The sequence below is a fragment of the Schistocerca gregaria genome, chromosome 11 (genome assembly GCF_023897955.1).
Source record: "Schistocerca gregaria isolate iqSchGreg1 chromosome 11, iqSchGreg1.2, whole genome shotgun sequence".
Lineage (NCBI taxonomy): Eukaryota > Metazoa > Arthropoda > Insecta > Orthoptera > Acrididae > Schistocerca > Schistocerca gregaria.
Genome location: NC_064930.1, coordinates 148,839,661 through 148,860,975, shown reverse-complemented (window position 1 = coordinate 148,860,975; position 21,315 = coordinate 148,839,661). Strand labels below are relative to the sequence as shown.

The 21,315-nt window shown below is 43.2% G+C and overlaps 1 protein-coding gene across 1 annotated transcript in view; it reads right to left on the bottom strand.

Moving 5' to 3' along the window:
• The window catches only part of LOC126295473 (neuralized-like protein 4), a 254,899-nt gene that overhangs the window by 70,679 nt on the left and 162,905 nt on the right, over positions 1-21,315 (bottom strand). The window contains exons 21-23 of the mRNA XM_049988010.1: positions 18,722-19,038; positions 14,139-14,319; positions 9,229-9,393 (exon numbers count right to left, since the gene is read on the bottom strand). Coding sequence (XP_049843967.1) covers positions 9,229-9,393; positions 14,139-14,319; positions 18,722-19,038 — 663 coding nt within the window. The remainder of the gene's footprint in view (positions 1-9,228; positions 9,394-14,138; positions 14,320-18,721; positions 19,039-21,315) is intronic.

The following is a 21,315-nucleotide window of genomic DNA, read 5'->3' as shown; positions in this document are numbered from 1 at the left end:
TATGAGTTTTATAATTATTTTTATACAAATAATTAGTTTAAATATAATTTTTTAAATTTTTGATTGTCCTCTGACTCATATTAATTGTCAATTTTACTTTCTTATTTCCATTTATTTTATCTTCCAATCACTCAATTCTCTTATAGTAATTTTAGTGCGTGTCATTAAGTGGTGTTCATGCCACATCTCTGCCCACATTTTACTACATTTAGTCACTGAGTTTTGACGTACGTACCGAGAAGCGTACACATCAATCCACACGACGCACCGTCTCCGACTGTGGGAACAGTGGGTGGAGTAAGATCCGTATCGTGCCGGAACCCGTATTGTACCTATGCGGGCAGGGAGGATTCACCTGCGAGACTCGGCTCGATGAAGCATAACTTTCGTTATTTATACCGAGTCGTTACAATTAAAGCTCACCTACTCGTGGAGATCGAGTTTGCGCCGTAACTGTCGTTCGGCAGCGTAGCTCGGTACATGTGCTGATGTCTTAATGTCAAACCGACGTAGGACGGAAAGAATTAGTTCCAATTCTGGCCACCAGGGCCAAATCTGACACTGTACACTGCTCGTATTACAGTATCACATCCAGACTGTCATTTGATAAGCCTTAACGTAAGTGAGCAGTACGGTTATTGTGCGAAAATACCGCACACTTTTACTGAAACTGTTATGTAAATGACAGCAATTTCAGATCTGCTTCGATAGAGTACAGCTGACTGAACGGTCTGGTGAGAGGCCCAAGATCATTAAACGGCTCAAAGGATACTGTAATGAAATTCAAAAACACACACGAGCTCTATGCGGCAGCTGGAAGAGGAAGGCGTCCTATTCCCATCGAGTTCACTGACGAGGTCGCCGTGCAGCGCATGCCGCGGGTATTCCTGGTGCTCGTGCAGTGTCGCGAGAGTTGTCCGTTCTGTGGTCGACAGGAGGGAAAGTTTTCTGCTCCGTACCCCTGAAAGCAGTTTCAAATAGTCCATCCCACCCTCGGAGACCACCCCTCGACACTGGTCTTTCAACGTCTGCCTGCTATTGTGTGCTTTGTTGCAGCTCCAAGCTGCTGTCTTACTTTCAATAAAGACCACAGACAAAGAAGTTGTACCCTTTTATTCTCCACTACAGTAAATTTTCAGCTGTGTAGAAATATTGAAGTATTTCCCGAAGAACAGTTTCTCACATCCTCCGTGTTCGTTACGGAAACTGTTGTTCTTAGTCTGTATACAGTTCTCTGGTTCTCAATTCTGAAACTTTCTGTGTTCTGGAGGTATAATTCCTGCATCAACATCCTTACTAGTATTTCTTATAACTCCAGACTGCTCGATCAGAAGCAATCGATGACAATGTTATGTAATTGGATGGTAAAAAATTTTACCAAGTGGTAGCAGAACACACACATAAAAGAAGGTTATTATTAGGCGAGCTCTCGGAGGCAGCAACTCCTCCTTCCGGCAGGAGGGTTGAATGGGAAGGAAGGGGGGGGGGGGGTGAATGAAAAGGACTGGAGAGGTCTAGGAAAAGGGGTAGATTTCAGAGGAGTCACCCAGAACTGCGGTTCAGAGGAGACTTACCATATGGGAAGAGAAGGAAAGACTAGCTGTTGGGGACTGAATGGGGCAAGATTTGAAAACCTGAGAGGTTGAAGGTGGAAGACAAGACAACATGCAAGACATCTACCAAAATACAGGGTGTCCAAAAAGTCTTTCCCTGATTACATAAATTGATAACTCAGGCTAGAAGTACGATACAAATATGAAACTGGTGTCTAATTGTTTACAAACTATCAAAGTTTTTTTTTTTTTTTTTTGCACATCAGAAAAGTTCCACATGAGCACCCTCAGTAGCTCGTAGCACATCTAGGCGATATTCAGTTTCCGTCCACACATTAACCGACATCACTGGAGGGGTCGATTCGACAACTGTGGATATCCGTTGTCGCAGTGTTTCGAGACCTGGTACACGTGTTCGTTAGACCTCGTCCTCGACGTAACCCCATAAAAAGAATTCTAATGGGGTTATGTGAGGAGAGCGTGGAGGCCAAACCGTTGGCCCATCGCGACCAATCCTTCGCCCAGGAATGGCCGTATCGAGACAGGCACGGACGTCCAAACCCCATGAGGCAGTACACCGTCTTGCTGAAACGGGACATCGGGGCGATACTGAAGCAGCTGAGGAACAGCATACAGTTGCAACGTGTCCAGATACACTGCAGGTGTGACGGTAGCCTCAGCGAAGAAGAATGGCCCGATAATTCGACCGTGCAGTAGCGCGCTCCAAACATTCGCCTTTGGACTGCCTCTGGCGCACTCCGTGACCTCACCCCGGGGTTGTGAACCCCAAATGCCCACATTATGGCGATTCACTACTCCACTCACATAAAAACGTCGCTTCGTTGGAAAAGGCAATTCGTCTGAGATAACCATCATCCTCCTCAATACGTGATAGCATTTCGAGCGCGAAGCGGTATCGATTGTTGGCAACAATGGAAGTGGAAGTTAACTGAAGTGTGAAAAAAACTTTGATAGTTTGTAAACAATTAGACACCAGTTTCATATTTGTATCTTACTCCTAGCCTGGGTTATCAATTTATGCAATCAGGGAAAGACTTGTTGGACACTTTGTATTGTGTACAAGTTAGCAATTGTGAAAATCTAAGTGTATTGTACATTACAAACGTGGGAGTGGATGGCAAAAAAATGAAAGATGTAGACAAATAAAGGGGAGCAAAGAAAGAAATCGTTTCTGTGAATAAATGCTGACACTGAAGAAATTAATGTAACTTAAGGTCAGGTAGGTGTCGAGAACCGAGGATAGTTTGTAACGCTAGTTGCCACTGTGGAGTTCAGAGGAAGTGGTGCCTGAGGGAATAATACAGGTGGCACGTGTGCCAAAAGAGGAACCGAGTTCACGACTGTCACACTGTACAGTGTGCTTTTCCTTGCATAGAATATATTTTGCCAGTTACAGGTGGTGGTAGGAGGGTACACAGGCTCACAGGGGTAGGAGCCGTAGGGTCTGACAAGGAGAGCAACGGAGAGCTATCCTAGGTGTGGTGGGGAAAATTTCAGACCACGGATCTCATTTCAGGGCACGATTTTAGGATGTTGCAGCCCTGTCAAAGTAGCCGATTAATGCATTCCAGACCGGGAAATACTGAGTCACCAATGGTGTGCTATGAAGCTCTTTTGTTAAGGGATTGGACGTAACGGTCTGGGAAATCTGCTTTCGAACTAGGCCGGTGGGGTAATTACGTCCCGTGAAGGCCGAGATGAGAACGATGGTGTATTGCCGTAAAGAGTCTGCGTCTGAACAAATACGTTTGCCTCGGATGCCGAGGCTGTACGGGAGGAAACGTCTGACACAGAAAGGACGGCAACTGTCAAAATGTAAGTATAGTTGTTTGCTGGTAGGTTTAATGTGGATAGAAGTGGGTAGCTGGCCTAGCGACATACTGGATTGTGTCGCAGAGCACGCTGCACAAATGACAGTCGTGACCTCGGTGCTCGTTTCGGCACACGTGCCGTCTGGATTCCTCCCCCGGACACCAGTTTCTCAGAACTAGACACTGGGAACTAGCGCTACAACATGTCCTCAATTCTCACTACCCACCTTGCCTTAATTCACATTAATTTCTCCTGCTTCAGCTTTTCTTCATAGTAACTATACATTTCTTCACTCCATTTTAGTTTTCTAGATCTTTCATTTCTTGACCTGCCTATTTTTTGCCACATCCCCTCCCACCTCCGTTGCATACACTGCACTTAGCTCTTCACTCTTATTAACTTGTGCACAACTTTTTGGTAGTAATATCTGTTTCACATATTACCCTGGCATTCACCTTTGAGCTCTCAGGTTTTCAAATCTCGTCTGGTGCAGTCCCCAACAATAAGTCTTTCCTTCTCATCCTAAATTGTAAGTCTCTCCTGGCCAGCGGCTCTGGACGACTTTTTCTGAAATCTACCCCTCTTCCTAGACCTCTCCAGTCCTTTTCATTCACCCCTCTTCCTTCCCCTTTAACCCTTTTGCCAGAAGGAGCCTCTAGTTCCAAAAGCTCACCTGATTATCACCTCCTTTTATGTCTGTGTTCTGCCACTGCTTAGATTTTTTTACCTATCGACTTACATTATTCTTCTTGATCGGAATCGCACTCTTCATTTCACCTCGTGTGTGTGTGTGTGTGTGTGTGTGTGTGTGTGTGTGTGTGTGGGGAGGGGGGTTTCTCGGTGATTTCTAATTAGTCTTGTATGTGTGCTATTTTACTGTTTTAAGCACCCCCCCCCCCTTTTCCCCGTGCATGCAAATGAAAACACAAGCAAGCAGATGATGGTATATGCTAGCAGCGCTGCAGCAGTGAACCAGCTAGGAAGTTTTTTGGATGACAGACATCAGGCAGTAATTATTGGCAGCAACAGCTGTGTCATTTGAAACAAGGGGGCGGGAATCCAAGTCAAGCACCTCAAATATCAGCGATCAAAAGTTACTTAATCTCTACATAGAAGCATCAGTGAAAAGCAGTTTATATCACTGGACGTGATGTACCTAGCTCTTTTTTGGTTTATTGCCTTGTTATACGGTAAGAAGTGTTTGAACAAAGGTCATCGTTTGCATTACTATAATTATTTATGAAGCTGAGTCAATTAATAAATCTCCGTCACTAAAAATTTGTAAAGAAAATTAACTGAATTATTAGAAAGCTAATGGGAAATGTAATAAATACCGGTGTCTACACAAGTGCGGAATTCCGTTGCAGTTAACTTGTTAGCAATCATTTTTTGAAAAGATTTCATTACTACATGCGGTAGAAATTAATTTATTTTTCAGATCAAGTAACCCCGTTGCAATTAGTTTCTTGTGCATTAATTTGACAACACAAGGGGATTATACACACATTCCTTCTTGGCGTACTAAATGACAAGAATCAGTTCCATAATTTTTTCTATCACAAAATTACTGTAACCAAGTATTAATTTTATTGATAATTTTACACGCAGCATTGGCAGAACTTCACACCGACCCAGCAGGTAAGCTGAAATTTTTATCTTTCAGTTACGTTCCACCACTGCCCACTTAAGATACAGAGAGGACTCTCGGTGTGTTTCACATACTATAAATGTTTTGTTTGTGACTGGTCGTGGTACAATTATTCTGATGTATTTTCAAATATCTCTGTCACAACCCTTTGATGCATTAGTTAGTTGCCACAGCAACAAACATCAAAAGACTATTTTTTTGTTAATCAGTTCATTACTCTTAGATACACAACCTTTGGACTCAATATGTATAAATTGATTATATTAAGTTTTTGATAAGAGTTTTTAAAAATAACCCTGCAGGACCCCCAAAAAAACACTTGGAGATGCTGCAATAAAATTGTCTCTAGAACTGAACAGGTAATTTAAAATTAACACGAAATAATGGGGGAACTGTACATCTTACTCTGAGAGATTACGAATTGACTCCCTTTAATTTTCTTTCCTCCTACAGCACGTGTACATCAAAAAAAACTTTTAGATTTCTGAGCTCTGACAAGTATCACAATTTTGCAGAAATAATATAGATGTTACTGAACAAATTATTTATATAAACACATAAGATTGACATAATATCCTTATAAAAATGTTAGTACTGGAATGAATTTCGATGTGTACAATTTTCAATACAAGACGAGATTATGTTAAGAGTGACATTTAATCGCACGAAAAGGCTTGGTAATGTTATTGCATACAAGGCACGCCTGTTACACTGAACTCTGTATTTGCATGCGACCCAAACACCTCTGTGCCATCATCAGACGGTTTTCTTTATCCAAATCTGTGAAATGTGAATACATTTTATGTGATAACCAATCTATGAAAATTTGGCCTGCACACGGTTGTTAATTTTACATTATATGGCTTTACAGGACTATTTGTACATTATCCTGTACTGATACCCTCTCGTCTGCAATGGAGCAATGTTAATGTGAATTTTGTTGTGCCCGGATATTTTGTGCATACATTTGCTATTACTTATGTTTTTCTGGACAAATCCTTTTTCTTTTGCATTCTGATGAGTTACTGAGAACCACTCACAAATATTACATACAATTTACAGAATTTTGGTTGTAACAAATGCTTTTCACTTCACCAAAACACAGAGTAAACATTGTTACTGTGTGTGTGCATATTCTCAAATGAGGCGCGCTCTCTCTCTCTCTCTCTCTCTCTCTCTCTCTCTCTCTCTCTCTGTGTATGCGCACACGTGTGTGTGTGTGTGTGTGTGTGTGTGTGTGTGTGTGTGTGTGTGTGTGTGTGTGTTTTTTGACCAAATCTGTTGAAGATCTTTTTGGCTCAAGGCTCACTTGTTTGACAGTCTTTTTGTTGTGCCTACCTGCTACTCAGCATCTCCGCTATATGGTGAGTACCAATTTATCATTTTCATGATACTGTCATTATTCCATCCTGAATTTTCCACTGCTTGATTTTGCCTAACAGTTTTCCTTGCATCCCGTAATCCAGTGTTGTTTTCCTTTGCTACTATTCTAAAATATTACCATACTCAGTCTCTGACCTCCGACCGACCCCCCCCCCCCCCCCCCCCCCGTGTCTCACTTGTCGCTTCAAAACAGCATGGTGTACTCTTACCAGCCGTGCTGTATCGACTGTCTAAGCCATGCATGACACTGCTACAAGACCACACTCCCTGTTGGTGCAGCATCTCACACCTCACATTCCTCCCACCGATATTATTAATCCTTTACCTTCAATTTGATCAATCTCCGTTCCGTATGTCACTCCTGCGTATTTTCACTCTGTATCTTCTGTACCTTCCTGTGTCACACGAACTTTTATCTCGTCCTACCGACCCCTCCGCACCGCCCATTCCTTCACCTCTGTATTTCAGTTCATACTTACCAATTTCACCTAATCTAATCACATTTCCCATCCCCCTTCTTCACACTTACCCACCCACGGACCTGCAACACACATAACAAATATTTTTCTTTTTTCTTTGATTTCATTGTGACTTCATTCCAATTTCAATTGGTTTTTGCCTACTCCCTCTGATTTCATTTCGTTCCCCACATGTCAGAGTATTTTTGCAACTTTTTTTTATGTAATCCTACGTTATTTACGTATTTTTATTCCTTTTTTCTACCGTCGTGCATCCTTGCTCCTTCCATCTGTATCAATAAAGACAAGTTTCCTTACCCCTAGCCCCCAAATGGCTTTACTGTCAAATTACCAATCTCTGGCTGTCACCCATCCTTCCACAATGACATCCATCTGTTCTGCATTATGCCAATCCTTAGCCCTCACCAACGTAGTTCTGCAAAACCAAAGCAACCAGTCTCAAACTTCTTTGCAACACCTTCTCTCCATCCATAAAATTCTGCTGCTATACAACCCCAAATTGCTGCAACCCATAACACACATTGAAACTCTTGCTTTCCGGCTGTCGTTCTTCCCGCGAATCCTACGCGACTGGAACTGGAAAGGGAGATAATGATAGTGGCACGTTAAGTGCCCTCCGCCACACACCGTTGGGTGGCTTGTGGAGAATAAGTGTAGATGTAGATGTAGAATTACTTCTTCTTTGAAGGCATCATGTACAAATAAATCTGGAGTATGGAAACAGACATCTGCACGGAACCAACCTATGTCCACCTATTCGTGGGACATCTAACCACCAACAATCTCAAACTGCTCACCTGGTTCTGGTTCACTGAAGGCATCTTCACGATATGGGGTGGGGTCACCATACCCCATTCTTCCAGAACCTCTACACCTTTCCCCCCATTTGCTCATCCTGGTCGTTCTCGGCCTACGGGCCACCTCGCTCGATGCTGACCTCCACCTCAAAGGTATCTAGATCTGTACCTCCGCCCACATCAAACCTACCAACTACCGGCAATACCTCCACAAGGACAGCTACTGCCCATTCCGTACACACTGCCTCCGTAGCGATGAGTGGCCCCTCTTCAAACATGCGGGGAGTCTCACTGTGGCCTTTGCAGACCACAATTACCCTCTCAGCCTGGTACACAAACAGACCTCTCCAGCCACCCACCATCTCCGAAGTCCCTCCATCCAGCTACAGAGGAGCATTCCCCTTGTCACCGAGGACAGCAGCAACTCAATCACATTCTCTGCCAGCATTTCGACTGTCTCTCATTGTGCCCTGAAATCTTCCAGTTCAGGAGAAGGCCTTCAGACCGGAAGTTTACGGGTTTAGCAGTCTCTTTGATGTGCCTGCGTGCAACTCTATGTCTCCACTACACAGCGTGTACTGATCTATCTTTTCATAATATTGTTAATAAAATGTATACGTTAGACTTCTTTCGACATCAAGAGATCCCTCTCTATGGGTCCCACACAATACCACTAATGTAAAGTACTAGGCGTTCAGAGAGATAGTAAGCTGTTGTGGAAAACCCATGTTCAGGATCGTGTTCAGAAACTAAATACTGCTTTATTTACCATTAGAACAGTATCTGAAATAAGTGATAAATGCTGCTTTATTTACCATTAGAACAGTATCTGAAATAAGTGACAGTTCAGCACGAAAAGTAGTCTACTTTGTATATTTTCATATGCTTATGTCATATGGTATTATTTTTTGGGGTAATTCTTCCGATTCAAGAAAGTATTTTTGGGTCCAAAATGGGCTGTTCGAGCTACTTGTGGTGTAAGTTCGAGAACCTCTTGTCGACCCCTATTTGATAGTCTGGGAATTCTGACATTGCCCTCACAGTAAGCATTTTCTTTAATGTCATTTGTTGTTAGCAATATTAGCTTATTCCCAAGAGTTAGGAGCTTTCACTCAGTTAATACTTGGCAGAAATCAAATCTCCATGTGGAACTCACTTCCTTGACTCTTGTGCAGAAAGGAGTGCAGTATTCTGCTGCATCCATTTTCAATAAGCTACCACAAGAACTCAAAAATCTTAGCAGTAGCCCAAACACTTTTAAGTCGAAACTGGAGAGTTTCCTCACGCCTCACTCCTCCTATTCTGTCGAGGAGCTCCTGGAAGAGCTGAAAAATTAAGCAAATTGCAGTGTTACATTGTTGATTTTCTTTATTTAAACTTACGAATTGCCGCCTGAGTACGTTTCTTGTATTACATTTTATCTGTTTCTACTATTGTGTCATAATTTCATGTATTGACTTGTTCCATGACCACGGAGACTTCTCCTTAATAAATAGAAAGACGACAGCGCTGTGCTGCAGCGCGCCCGCATGTACCTGGAAGATGTGGTCGCGCGGCAGCTGGCGGTCGGACACGACGAGCCCCTGGTTGTAGGACGCCGTGCGGCGAGCCGTCCGCCCGCCAGGCCCCAGCTCGATGTTGCGACCGAAGCGCTCGCTCCAGAAAGACATCAGGCTCTCCGCCTCGGCGTCCGACTGGCCCTGTCACGATGGCATAACGGGACAGTAGTACAGAGCTACCCGACCATCAACGTGATGCGAGTACAAACACGAATGCTACTCTTAAGGTTAACATCTCTTTAAAAGCTGTAGAAACAGAAAGTAAACATATGACAGACGACAGAAAGGTCTGTCTAATACACGCAGGTCTGAGTGACGGTGCGATGTAGTGTGGCACACGGCAGCACAACTTTGTACACAGGTGACACACTTCGGCACAGGCTGTCACAGCAATGAGGATTCGTTGTTGTTGTTGTGGTGTGCAGTCCAAAGACTGGTTTGATGCAGCGCTCCATGCTTCTCTATCCCGTGCAAGCTTCTTCATCTCCCAGTACCTACTGCAACCTACACCCGTCTGTATCTGCTTAGTGTATTCATCTCTTGGTCTCCCTCCACGATTTTTACCCTCCACGCTGCCCTCCAGTACTAAATTGGTGATCCCTTGATGCCTCAAAACATGTCCTACCAACCGATCCCTTCTTCTAGTCAAGTTGTGCCACAAACATCTCCCCAATTCTACTCAATACCTCCTCATTAGTTATCTGATCTTCCCATCTAATCTTCAGCATTCTTCTCTAGCACCACATTTCAAAAGCTTCTATTCTCTTCTTGACTAAATTATTTATTGTCCATGTTTCACTTCCATACGTGGCTACACTCCATACAAATACTTTCAGAAACGACTTCCTGATACTTAAATCTATACTCGATCTTAATAAATTCCTCCTCTTGAGAAACGCTTTCCTTGCCATTGCCAGCCTACATTTGATATCCTCTCTACTTCGACCATCATCACTTATTTTGTTCCCCAAATAGCAAAACTCATTTACCACTTTAACTGTCTCATTTCCTAATCTGATTACGGTAGCATCACACGATTTAATTCAACTACATTCCATTATCCTCGTTTTGCTTTTGTTGATGTTCATCTTATATCCTTCTTTCAAGACACTATCCATTCCTTTCAACTGCTCTTCCAAGTCCTTTGCCGTCTGTGACAGAATTACAATGTCATCGGCGAACCTCAAAGTTTTTATTTCTTCACCGTGGATTTTAATACCTACTCCAAATTTTTCTTTTGTTTCCTTCACTGCTTGCTCAACATACAGATTGAATAACATCAGGGAGAGGCTACAACCCTGCCCGACTGCCTTCCCAACCACTGCTTCCCTTTCATTTCCCTCAACTCTTCTAACTGCCATCTGCTTTCTGTACAAATTGAAAATAGCCTTTCGCTCCCTGTATTTTACCCCTGCCATCTTTAGAACTTGAAAGAGAGTATTCCAATCAACATTGTCAAAAGCTTTCTCTAAGTCTACAAATGCCAGAAATATAGGTTTGCCTTTCCTTTCTTCTAATATAAGTCGTAAAGTCAGTATTGCCTCACGTGTTCCAACATCTCTACGGGATCCAACTGATCTCCCCCGAGGTCGGCTTCTACCAGATTTTCCATTATTCTGTAAAGAATTTGTGTTAGTATTTTGCAGCTGTGACTTATTAAACGGATAGTTGAGTAATTTTCACATCTGTCAACACCTGCTTTCTTTGCGATTGGAATTATTCTTCTTGAAGTCTGAGGGTATTTTGCCTGTCTCACACATCTTGCCCACCAGATGGTAAGGTTTTTTCAGCACTGGCGGTCCCAAGGCTGTCAGTAGTTCTAATGGAATGTTGTCTACTCCCGAGGCCTTGTTTCGACTCTGAGCTTTCAGTGCTCTGTCAAACTCTTCACGCAGCAGAGGCTACATAACATCTGCAAAACAAGCCGCGGTCATTCTCTTTTTTCGACAAGCGTCGCCAGACACCTACATGTCGTGATAAGGCTGTATTGCCGATGTCAATTTTCTCAGAAGGATTTCGTCTCCTTAAAATTCTTGCAACAAATATCAGAAGACGGCAACAGAATGCGAGAAGAGCTGCAGGGGATCGACAGTCGTATACTGGAGGTCCGTTTCACAGTCATATACGGATCAGGTTCCTTTCAGAGTTTGCCGATACAGTACCTCCGTGCTTAGCAACCGTAGAGAACTGCTCGCTCAACAAAAAGGATGTGCCTAAAGACTGGAAAGTTGCACAGGTCACTCCCGTACTCAAAAAAGGAAACAGAGGTAATCCACCAAATTGCACGCCCATATCACTGATGTCAAATTGGAATACAACTCTGGAACACACACTGCATTCTAATATTATGAATTACCTCGAAGAAAATGATTTATTGCCAAACAGCCAACACAGATTCAAAAAATATTGCTCTCGTGTAACACAACACGCCCTTTATTCACACGAAGTAATGATAACTATTGACAGGGCATCTCAGACTGATTCCGTATTTTTATATTTCCAAGACGCTTTTGACACCGTACCTCACAAGCAACTTCTAATCAAATTGCACGTCTATGGAGTATCGTCTCAGTTTTGTGACTCGGTAACCCGATTTCCGGTCACAAAAATCATTTGCCGATAATAAGTGACAGAACGTCATCAAGTAAAACGCAAGTGATTTCTTAGATTCCCGAAGGAAGTGGTATAGGTCTACTGCTGTTCCTGATCTACAGAAATGTCTGCAAACAATGCTATTATTTAATGTTTTCTAAAGTCAACAGATAATCAAAACCGATGGGAAAGTGATTTGGACAAGATACCTCTACAGTGGGAAAAGTGGTAATTGACTCTAAATGATGAAAAGTGTGAAGTCATCCACACAAGTATGAAAAGGAATCTACTAAATATTGGTTACACAATAAATCACACAAAACTAAAGCTTTAAATAGGACTACAATTAAAAATAACAAACTGGAATGATCACACTGATAATGATGTGAGTAAAGTGAACTAAAAACTGTGAATTATTGGCAGGAAAGTGCAACAGATCAACTAAAGAGACACCTATGTCACACTTGTCTGCCTCCTTCTGGGGTATTGCTGCACGGTATGGGATCCTCAACCGATAAGATTCACAGAGGGCATCAAAAAACTTCAATGAAGGACAGCTCATTTTGTATTTTCACGAAAAAGGGGAGAGAGTACCATGGATCGCAGATACGATAGACAAATTTGGATGACAGTCATTAAAACAAAGGCACTTTTCACTGGGGCAGGACCTTCTTGTGAAATTTCTGTGACCAACTTCCAACTCAGAGAGTGAAAATATTTTGGTGGGGCTCACCTACATAGGAATAAATGATTATCATAATAAAATAACAGAAATAATTGTTCACAGAGAAAAGTTTAAGTGATAACATTTCCCACACACCGTTCAAGAGTGGAATAACACGGGAACAGCTCGAAGGTGGTTCAACAGACCCTCTGCGATGTACTTATTTGTGAACTACAAATCAGTCACGCAGATGTCGATAAAACAAATTGCAGGAAAAGCAGATGTCAGGTTGAGATTCATAGGAACAATTGAAGGACACGTAATTCATCCACGACAAAACATTTGCGCGACTCATTTCTGAGTATTGTGAAATGATCACTGCTAGAATGTCTGAGAAATTTGAGCTCACATGCAGGTCGTAATGGAACTGTTCCAACTTACGTCCTTATTTTTCGTCAAGTATTGAAGAACCCAATACACCATCATTTAAAGCTAAGTTGTTATACTCCATAATGCACGGGATGTGTCTGTGCATTCTTATCTACAATGCTGTCACCTGGGCGGCTGACACACCGTAGAGAATTGTGTCCCTCTCTGCGTTCCTACGTCGACAGTTTTGGGAACCGACGTACCCGTGTAAATGGAAATGAGCTTCATCTAAAAACAGAATAAGGTATGGATCCATTTCACGATAGCATCTCTCTGTACAGAGTTGCACAATATTTGTGTTTGCTGCAAAAGATGTCCGGGAGCCTTTTTTGGGGGAATTTTCCAGGTGGTACGCAATGTCATCGTGACGAGCTCCTGCGTGCACTGTACTTCGTCAGTTAAGTTTCTCGTCTCCAACACTTCCCGTTTCGTGAAATCTTCGCACTAATTTGTAAACTCCATCACAACTCCGAACTGTAACACCTGGAAACCTCCGTTCAAACAATCTCCTAACGGTAAGAGCAGACTCTACACACGTACGAATTGTAATAAACACTCTTCGGAGAATGGAGCGGCTCGATGACGGCTACATGTGGCAGGGCCGGCAGCTCCGGGAGGGGCGCGGCCTCCGGATTTGTCGATACCAAATCTAATGAGGGAGGTTCTAAATGTTTTCTTATATCTTTTTCAGAATATTTTTTTTTATGTGTTGTAATTTGCCTTATTTAATGCTAATATTCTTATATGTTTCAGAGTGACAGCATATTGGTTAATATTATTAGATGTGACAAAGAATATCAAAGAGACTGGTTGGTTACAAGTGGAAGCTCGTGTGTTGTGTGAAATGTCTTTGACACTGGAGTCGTCTTTGACCGTAGTCAGTCAGCAGTGAACACTCTGTGTGTGTGATGGTGGAACAATGTGCAGGTTGCCGATATAATAATTTGCAAGTGAACAGAGAAAATGAATTGTTACTACTTTTTCAATATAAATATCAAGATGGAACCACATTCGAAGAAATGGTATTTGAAGCACCAAAAATGAGGCAAACGCATTGAACCGGGACATTTCCGCAGCCGACGAAACAGCTTTATGGGATCATACTTTATATCATCTTATAAACATTTCACGGAAAAGTGAGTACTGTCAAAACATGCTAAACTCTAGTATATAAAAATAGTGAGCACATCTCAGCACGCACCTGTCGGGAGGACAGCTGGCCCTTGTCGGACGACGACACGCATCCGGAGCCCTTCGTCCTCTCCGAGCGGTCCTCTGCCGGTGCGGCACCCACAGCCAGCTCCGCAGCGCCGTCGTCCGCCGCGGCTTCCCTGACGACCGGGATGTCTTCGCAGGTGTCGCCTTCCGACCCCGTCGGTTCACTGGGCATCGTGACGTAAGACATAGACACACTTCGCGTGTCGACATTATTAGGTCATTTTAGAAATAATCAACTTTACAATCACCAATTATTAGGTCGGTGCATACTTTCTTAGTGTCTCCATTTTGCACGACAGTGCTACAGTCTCCGCCTTTATGCCTACGTAAATAAAATAATGGAATGATCGAGTTCAAACAGAGCGGCAACTAGCCGTACAGAGTCCCGACCACATCCATAAAAGATAATGTTGCCCAGCTGGTGTAGCACTGACGCAGTGGTGTTCTACGACTTGCTTTCCCGAGGTGTAACTGTCACTGCCGACATTTAATGCCGACAAATGAGATGTCTCGCAGACGCAATCTGAGAACGGTGACTGGGAAGACCGTGTGAAGTGACGCAACTCCACGATAATGCCCGCGCGCATTCTGCTAGACCGACAGAAAACACTGTACACGAGTCGGGTAGACAAGTCATTCCACTCTTTCGCGTGATCTCGCACCTCAGAGTTTCAGCTTTTCCACTCTTTATCTGACAACCTTCACGGAACTTTCTTTCCGAATGAAAATGGGCTCCGAACGTGGCTCAAAGAGCTCTTCATCTCAAAAGAATTTGATTTCCACAGGCGCCGAATCGACAAGCAACCCTGGCACTGGCAAACTGCTGTAAACAGAGAAAGAGATGACTGAAGTCTCTGTTATGTGTATGTGTCACGTTTATGAAACTTAAGGAAACATGCTACGAACTTATGCACTGACCGTATATCTGAACATTTATCTACACACATTACTCGCCAAGGCGAACTGCTAGCTGCCCACAGTGATGGCGCTGCCCCATTTATGCTCGGGAAGTAGGCAGGCGAGGCAGAAATCTTGTGGGGGAGCGTTGCCACACCCTCTGTCTTTCAACCCCGAGTAGAACGAAGACATCTATACGACATACAATGTTATTTGAGCAAATTTCAGTCGTCAGTTGCACAGACGAGTGCACGGCATTCCACACTACTTGTCTAGTACGAGATGACACAATTGTGACAGACAAATACTACCGTATTTACTCGAATCTAAGGTACACTATTTTCCGGTTTTTGTAATCCAAACAACTGCCTGCAGCTTAGAATCGATTGGAAAGTAAGCGGAAGTTCTGAAAAATGTTAGTAGGCGCTGCCACAACCAATTTCTGCCATCGAATATATGTAGCACTACACAGGCATGCTTTGCAGGCACAAAGATAAATACTGGTCCCAAAACCTCTGCGTCAGTAAATAAATTAAAAGGAAAAAAAAGTTGGAAGACGAGCTTCTTTCTCTGCCCGACTTTCGACCACTGCATTTACGTACTTTATCCAACGAAGTAAACACAAATTTCATATCGTTCATCTACGAATGTAGCAGCATTTCAATGTACTACGAAAATCTGACTGGCAAGACTGTTTGGGATGTTTGTCAATATGAGAAACTCTACTCTATGAATTTTTTCCTCCCTGTGAAAAGAGATGGTTGCTAACAGGAACTTTAATGCAGTATTCTCTTCACCATAAGAATAATACAAATATAAACATTTTGCCATGTATTGTATTGTGTCTGGTGCTCTCTCATTTAAATCCTGTCTGCCTAATAAACTATGAAGCTAGAGTGAGACAACAGAAAACATGGAAGAATATACATATCGTGTCATGTTTATATTCGTATTATTCTTATGCCTAATAGTGATACAGTCAGAAATGAAGCACGGCAATTGACTAGATTTTTAAATCTAAAATGACTAATTTCAGTGCAGAACGTAATGTACTAAAGAGGCGTCTGCAAAGATTTTCAAATGGAGGAAAAAACTCTCGTTCAGAACATCTTCTATCATATGCAGTCTATTATTTGGTTCTTGTTGATCATTATCAAAGAAAGCAGCAGTGTAAGTAACAACAAATGGCAGTCTCTTGCCATTGTTTTGCTAATGAGACGATTCCTCTCTCAGCTTAAAGTGATGGAAACACCTATAACAAAGAGAGCGACACTTATCAGGTCAAAGCAAAATAAGCAATCGATTCAAACCAGACGAAGCACCTGAAAAAGGAAGGGTACCCGTATAAATACGGATGGAGCACCTGGGGCATAGCAGTGGCTGCCTGGTAAAGCTTAACTGCTAAGCTTACGACTCGAACCAAACTACTGTAGCTGTATCATCATTCATTCGACCTAAATTGTGTTTCACATTACAATGGACCAACTTTGTTTTGATTTCGAGGTGCGGCCTAAAACTTTTCTCTCCCCTTCAATTTTGAGACTCAAATTTCAAAAGTGGCTTAGATTCGGGAACATTTTTTGCCTTAATTTCGAGTCTCATTTTTCTGGTGTGGCTTGGATTCGAGTAAATACGGTAGTCCTATTTGGTACAGGTCCCATACATTAGAACAATATTCTAGGATGGGATGCACAACTGTTTTTTACATCCTCCTCAGACTTCAAGAAGAGAGTGAACGAGGTTCCGAAAGGTGCCGACAGGGGTGTAGAGCCGTGTCATTTCGGTGCTGCGGCCAGCTGTACTAGCTAGTCAGACGAGGATCCACAGAGCACGGCCTGATAGAGGCGGTCGCACAGATTCTCGATAGGGTGCGGAGTTCGGCGACTAGAGGAGCGCAGTAAACTCGCCCCGGTGCCTCCGAATGGCGCACGTATGTCGCACCGTCCTGCCGACAGATGCTACCGTGCCGAGGGAATGCGAACTGCATGTAAGGGCGGAAGCGGTCCTCCATTACAGACGAATACTCACGTCGATCGACTGCACTTCCACGACGACGAGATGGGCCGGGTAAGGCCACGAAAACATTCCCCGGACCGTGACAATCCGTCCCGGTACGAGATGATCCGCACCGACAGCCACCTGTTGTCCGAAAAGGCCACCTGTCACGACTCCGTGTACGTCCACTTGCAGTACCGGCAGGCAAATTACGGCATTCGTTGCCAGTGAACAGCAGTGCACGAACTGGGCACCTGCCACATAGGTCCGTACGCAGCAAAATCCGCCAGACGTCTGTCGAAGAGGCACTGTCAGTAGCCCGTCGCCGACTAGTTTGGTCGACAGTCTCACATCTATTTACCTGAAGACACTTCCGCAACCACCGTTCGCCCCTGTCACCCGTCGCCCGCGACACGACGCGACATTGCTGCCTCGGCGCCATTTTGCCACGCACAATAGTAGCGGCACGCAAATAGTCTACAACTCAGCCGTATCGAAAGAACTTTCACCCTCGGATGCTAAGCTGACCACCGTGCCCTTTCGGACGTCAGATAAATTGCCCCGTTTGCACATTTAGACAAAAAATGCACAGTTTCCCGTGTCCTTCCGAGATGCTCCGTGCAGTCTATACTGCTATTGCCGCCTCCTGCCGTCTGTGAGTTGTTACTGTGTTACTGCACACAGACTTCGAACATGGGCAGTGGTTAGTTTAATGTGACCGGACTGTTACTGGCGTATCACAGTTTCACTAAAACAGTGCTGCTGTGACCAGTCAATATGTCGTACACACATGTAGCGGGACTTTGAATTTCGCTGCACTACACTTGTTCCCTCAGATATAAATTATACCGTTGCAGCTCTATGAGCCCTGAACAGCAGAGAAAATATATGAGAAAATGAAGGTACTAAAAATTTAACTCTTTTTGTTTTGCTATCCGTCTTTTGTCTCTAGAGAGCGGAAGCTTAATGCAGATGTAAAAACTTATTAGCTATACTTCATCTGATTAAGACAAAAAACAACTTATTGATGTGCAGACGTATTGTGGAAATTTGTATGAAATTCAGAGGGTGGAAGCCTTTGCACTTAATCTCAAAAGGATTTTGATTTGTATACATTACGGATTCCTGGACGACTGCAAGACCTCGGAGCATCTACTACATTTCACGCAGAAATGAAGCAGGAGATTTTTGAAGACCTGGATGCCGCACGAAAGAAGACATGCTAACATCGTAAAGGATGAACTTTTATCTATGCCATTTCACCCTGTTAATCACATTTTGTTATTCTCTGTTCTCTTTCAAATAATTTTTGTAGTGGAGATTGGTTTGACATTTGCTCAGAAACGCCACAAGGACCACTCCAACAATATCTTTTCCGAATCACAAAGTCTGATAACTTTTCTGTAATTCACAGTCCGATTCGCATTTCATTCTTTCCCTTTTTCACGGTCATTAAGGATTTTAAACACACTTTTTATTCACCACTTCTTCCCACATTTTCTTTTCTTCTCTTTTTCTTTTTTATTAACCACTACACAGAAATTGTCACATCCACGTATTTGTACGAGCTGACCGATTCCGATTGAGTAGGTGTAGGATAGCAGCTTTTGCATTTTGTCAAACGTAGAATTTTGCACTCCCAAACATTTAAAGTGGCGCCGCCAGCACACTCACAGCGGAGCCCTGTCGGCCGCGGGCTGCGCCGGCTCCGCGGTGTCCAGCAGGATCTCGAGCGAGTCGTGCAGCCGGCTGGAGCGCAGGCTGTCGTCCGGCCCGCCGCTGCCGCCCGCCGCGTCCTCGCCGTCCTCCCCGTCAGCGCCGTTGCCGGTGCCGGTGCCACCGGCCGTCAGCGAGGAAGCCATCTCGGGCGCGGCGAGGGGCGGCACGCCGGCCGGGCCCGGCGATGTGGGGACCGCCCCCGCGCGCCCGCCCACGCTCGTCACCGCCACCGACACTGCCCTGCCGTACAGGTCCACCACCGCGTAGACTTTCTGTACCGGAGGGAGACGCGCGATTATCGTAAAGAGGAGACGATTCTCGTGGGTGTGGGACGTGTCAGAAAGTATAACTTAAATAAAAGCATTTGTCAGGAGATTTTCGAAATAGGTGAATACGATGTGGTCAACTGTAACAGCTAATATTTACAGAATTAACACGCTGTCAGAATGAATCCTCATTATGCACTATTAATAAATTTATCTCTCACAAAATACCTAATCTCGACTGTTGTGACCGAGTGGTGTCAAAACTGAAATCAAACGCACGTTTTTACTTAAGCTGGCCCAACAGTCTCCGTTAAGATATTCATCTATAGAGTAGGAGTTGCTTATCAAAAAGTCCTTCAAACTCTGTTTAAACCATTCTCGATCTGAAACCGTGTTTTTAATGGTCAGTGGCAATTTATTAAAAATGTGTGTTCCCGAATATTGGACCCCTTTTTGTACCGAGGTAAGCGATTTAAGGTCTTTATGTAGATTGTTCACATTCCTAGTATTCATACTACACATTGAGCTACTGGTTGGAAATACAGATGCATTACTTGCAACAAATTTGATTAAGGAATAAATATACTGAGAAGGTGAGGTTACGATACAAAGTTCCTCGAACAGATTCCTACATCACGTTCTCGAATTCACACCACAAATTATTCTTATCACACGCTTTTGCACCCTAGAAAGTTTTGCTCAGTTTGATGAGTTGCCCAAGGATATGATCCCGTGTGACGTAAGAGAATGAAAGTAAGCAAAGTATGCAAGTGTTTTTATATTTATCTCTCCTACATCTGACATCATTCTCTGCAAATACAGACTCGTTTAGGAGCTTAAGCAATTCTGTGATATGCCCTTCTCAAATGAAGTTATTATCAAGTTTTAATCCCAGAAATTTAACACTGTCAACCTCTTCGATCTGCTCGTCTTCGTATGTTATGCACGTGCTGGAAGGAAAACTTTTTACAGGTTCTGAACTGCATATAGTGATTGTACTGAAAGTTTAAAGACAGTAAATTAGTTTTAAACCACTTGTTAATGTCAGTGAAAATTTTATTAGCAACTATTCTAAATCTGTATTTGATCCTATTAAGAAATTTTTTACATATATTACACACGACGCGCTATCCGTCTGAAAAGGTCCGAGACTAACTTTATTCCCGGCTTACGAGTTATGTTAATGCAGTAATGAAGTGCATTCGATAAATAATGTTCTGAAGCAGAGAAATGTGTGTGCAGAGTATGTCCCGCACGCCTCAACTACCGAACGAGAACGGTGGCACTCGGCGCAACTGAACTGAAATGCAAAATGCAGACCATTTCTTACCCCTTTCGTACCCATTTGCTTCAACTACGTACATTAAATTTCATTGTCTCTTATTAGCAACAGAAATATTTTTCCACAGTTGAAACCTCATGTACACACACGTCAGTCCTGCCAGCTTTTGGGCACCATTATAAAAATACTTCAACAAGTCGGTGTAGCAGTGCGCAGCGGTTTGTGACTGCCAGAACACCTGGAAGTGGTTGGATAGTTACTTGTATTCCACCGTACAAATGATTGTTATTTTTCATGCTTTGAAAATGGGTACACATTTTTGCACAAATCTTGCATCTAAGAAAACGCCAAAAGCATTACACCATGAAGAAAAAGTGTCCTTCCTCCACAAAAAATTGATGTCTGAAAGGGTTACAGAAAAACTGACCACAGGTGATGAGACGTAGTCTTAGCAACACGAACCTACCACAAAACGACAAGGTGCAGGAATTCACGGGAAGGGTCCACATTTTGACAATTGCAGAAAAGATATAAAAAAACGAGGGTTATCCACAAAGTAAGTTTCATTTGGTTATATAAAACAAAAGTGTACAGAAAAAATGTTTATTGTACAAAAATCTACAACTGTTACATTACTTTTCTATACAGCTTCCGAAATTTTGTAGGCCCTTGTCACAGCACAGAACAAGTTTTTGTACGCCTTCTTCGTAGAAGGTTGCCACCTGTGTATTCGACCGTGCGGTAACGTGTCCTTTTGCTCGCCATCATCGTCAAAGTGTCGACCACCGAAGACAGATCGTGAGATTTGGGAACTTCTATAGGGAGGGCACTAAGTGTAAACTTACAGTTGTACTTAATCTTCTCTTCAATTCTGTGAACCAGTTCGTAAACTCGATCACGTCCTCCATTGAACAGTGTGACCCATCTTCTAACCATTGAATCTCTCCTAGCATTTTGCCCGTAAAGCTCACAGATTTACTGACGAATTTAATTCGGTCTAA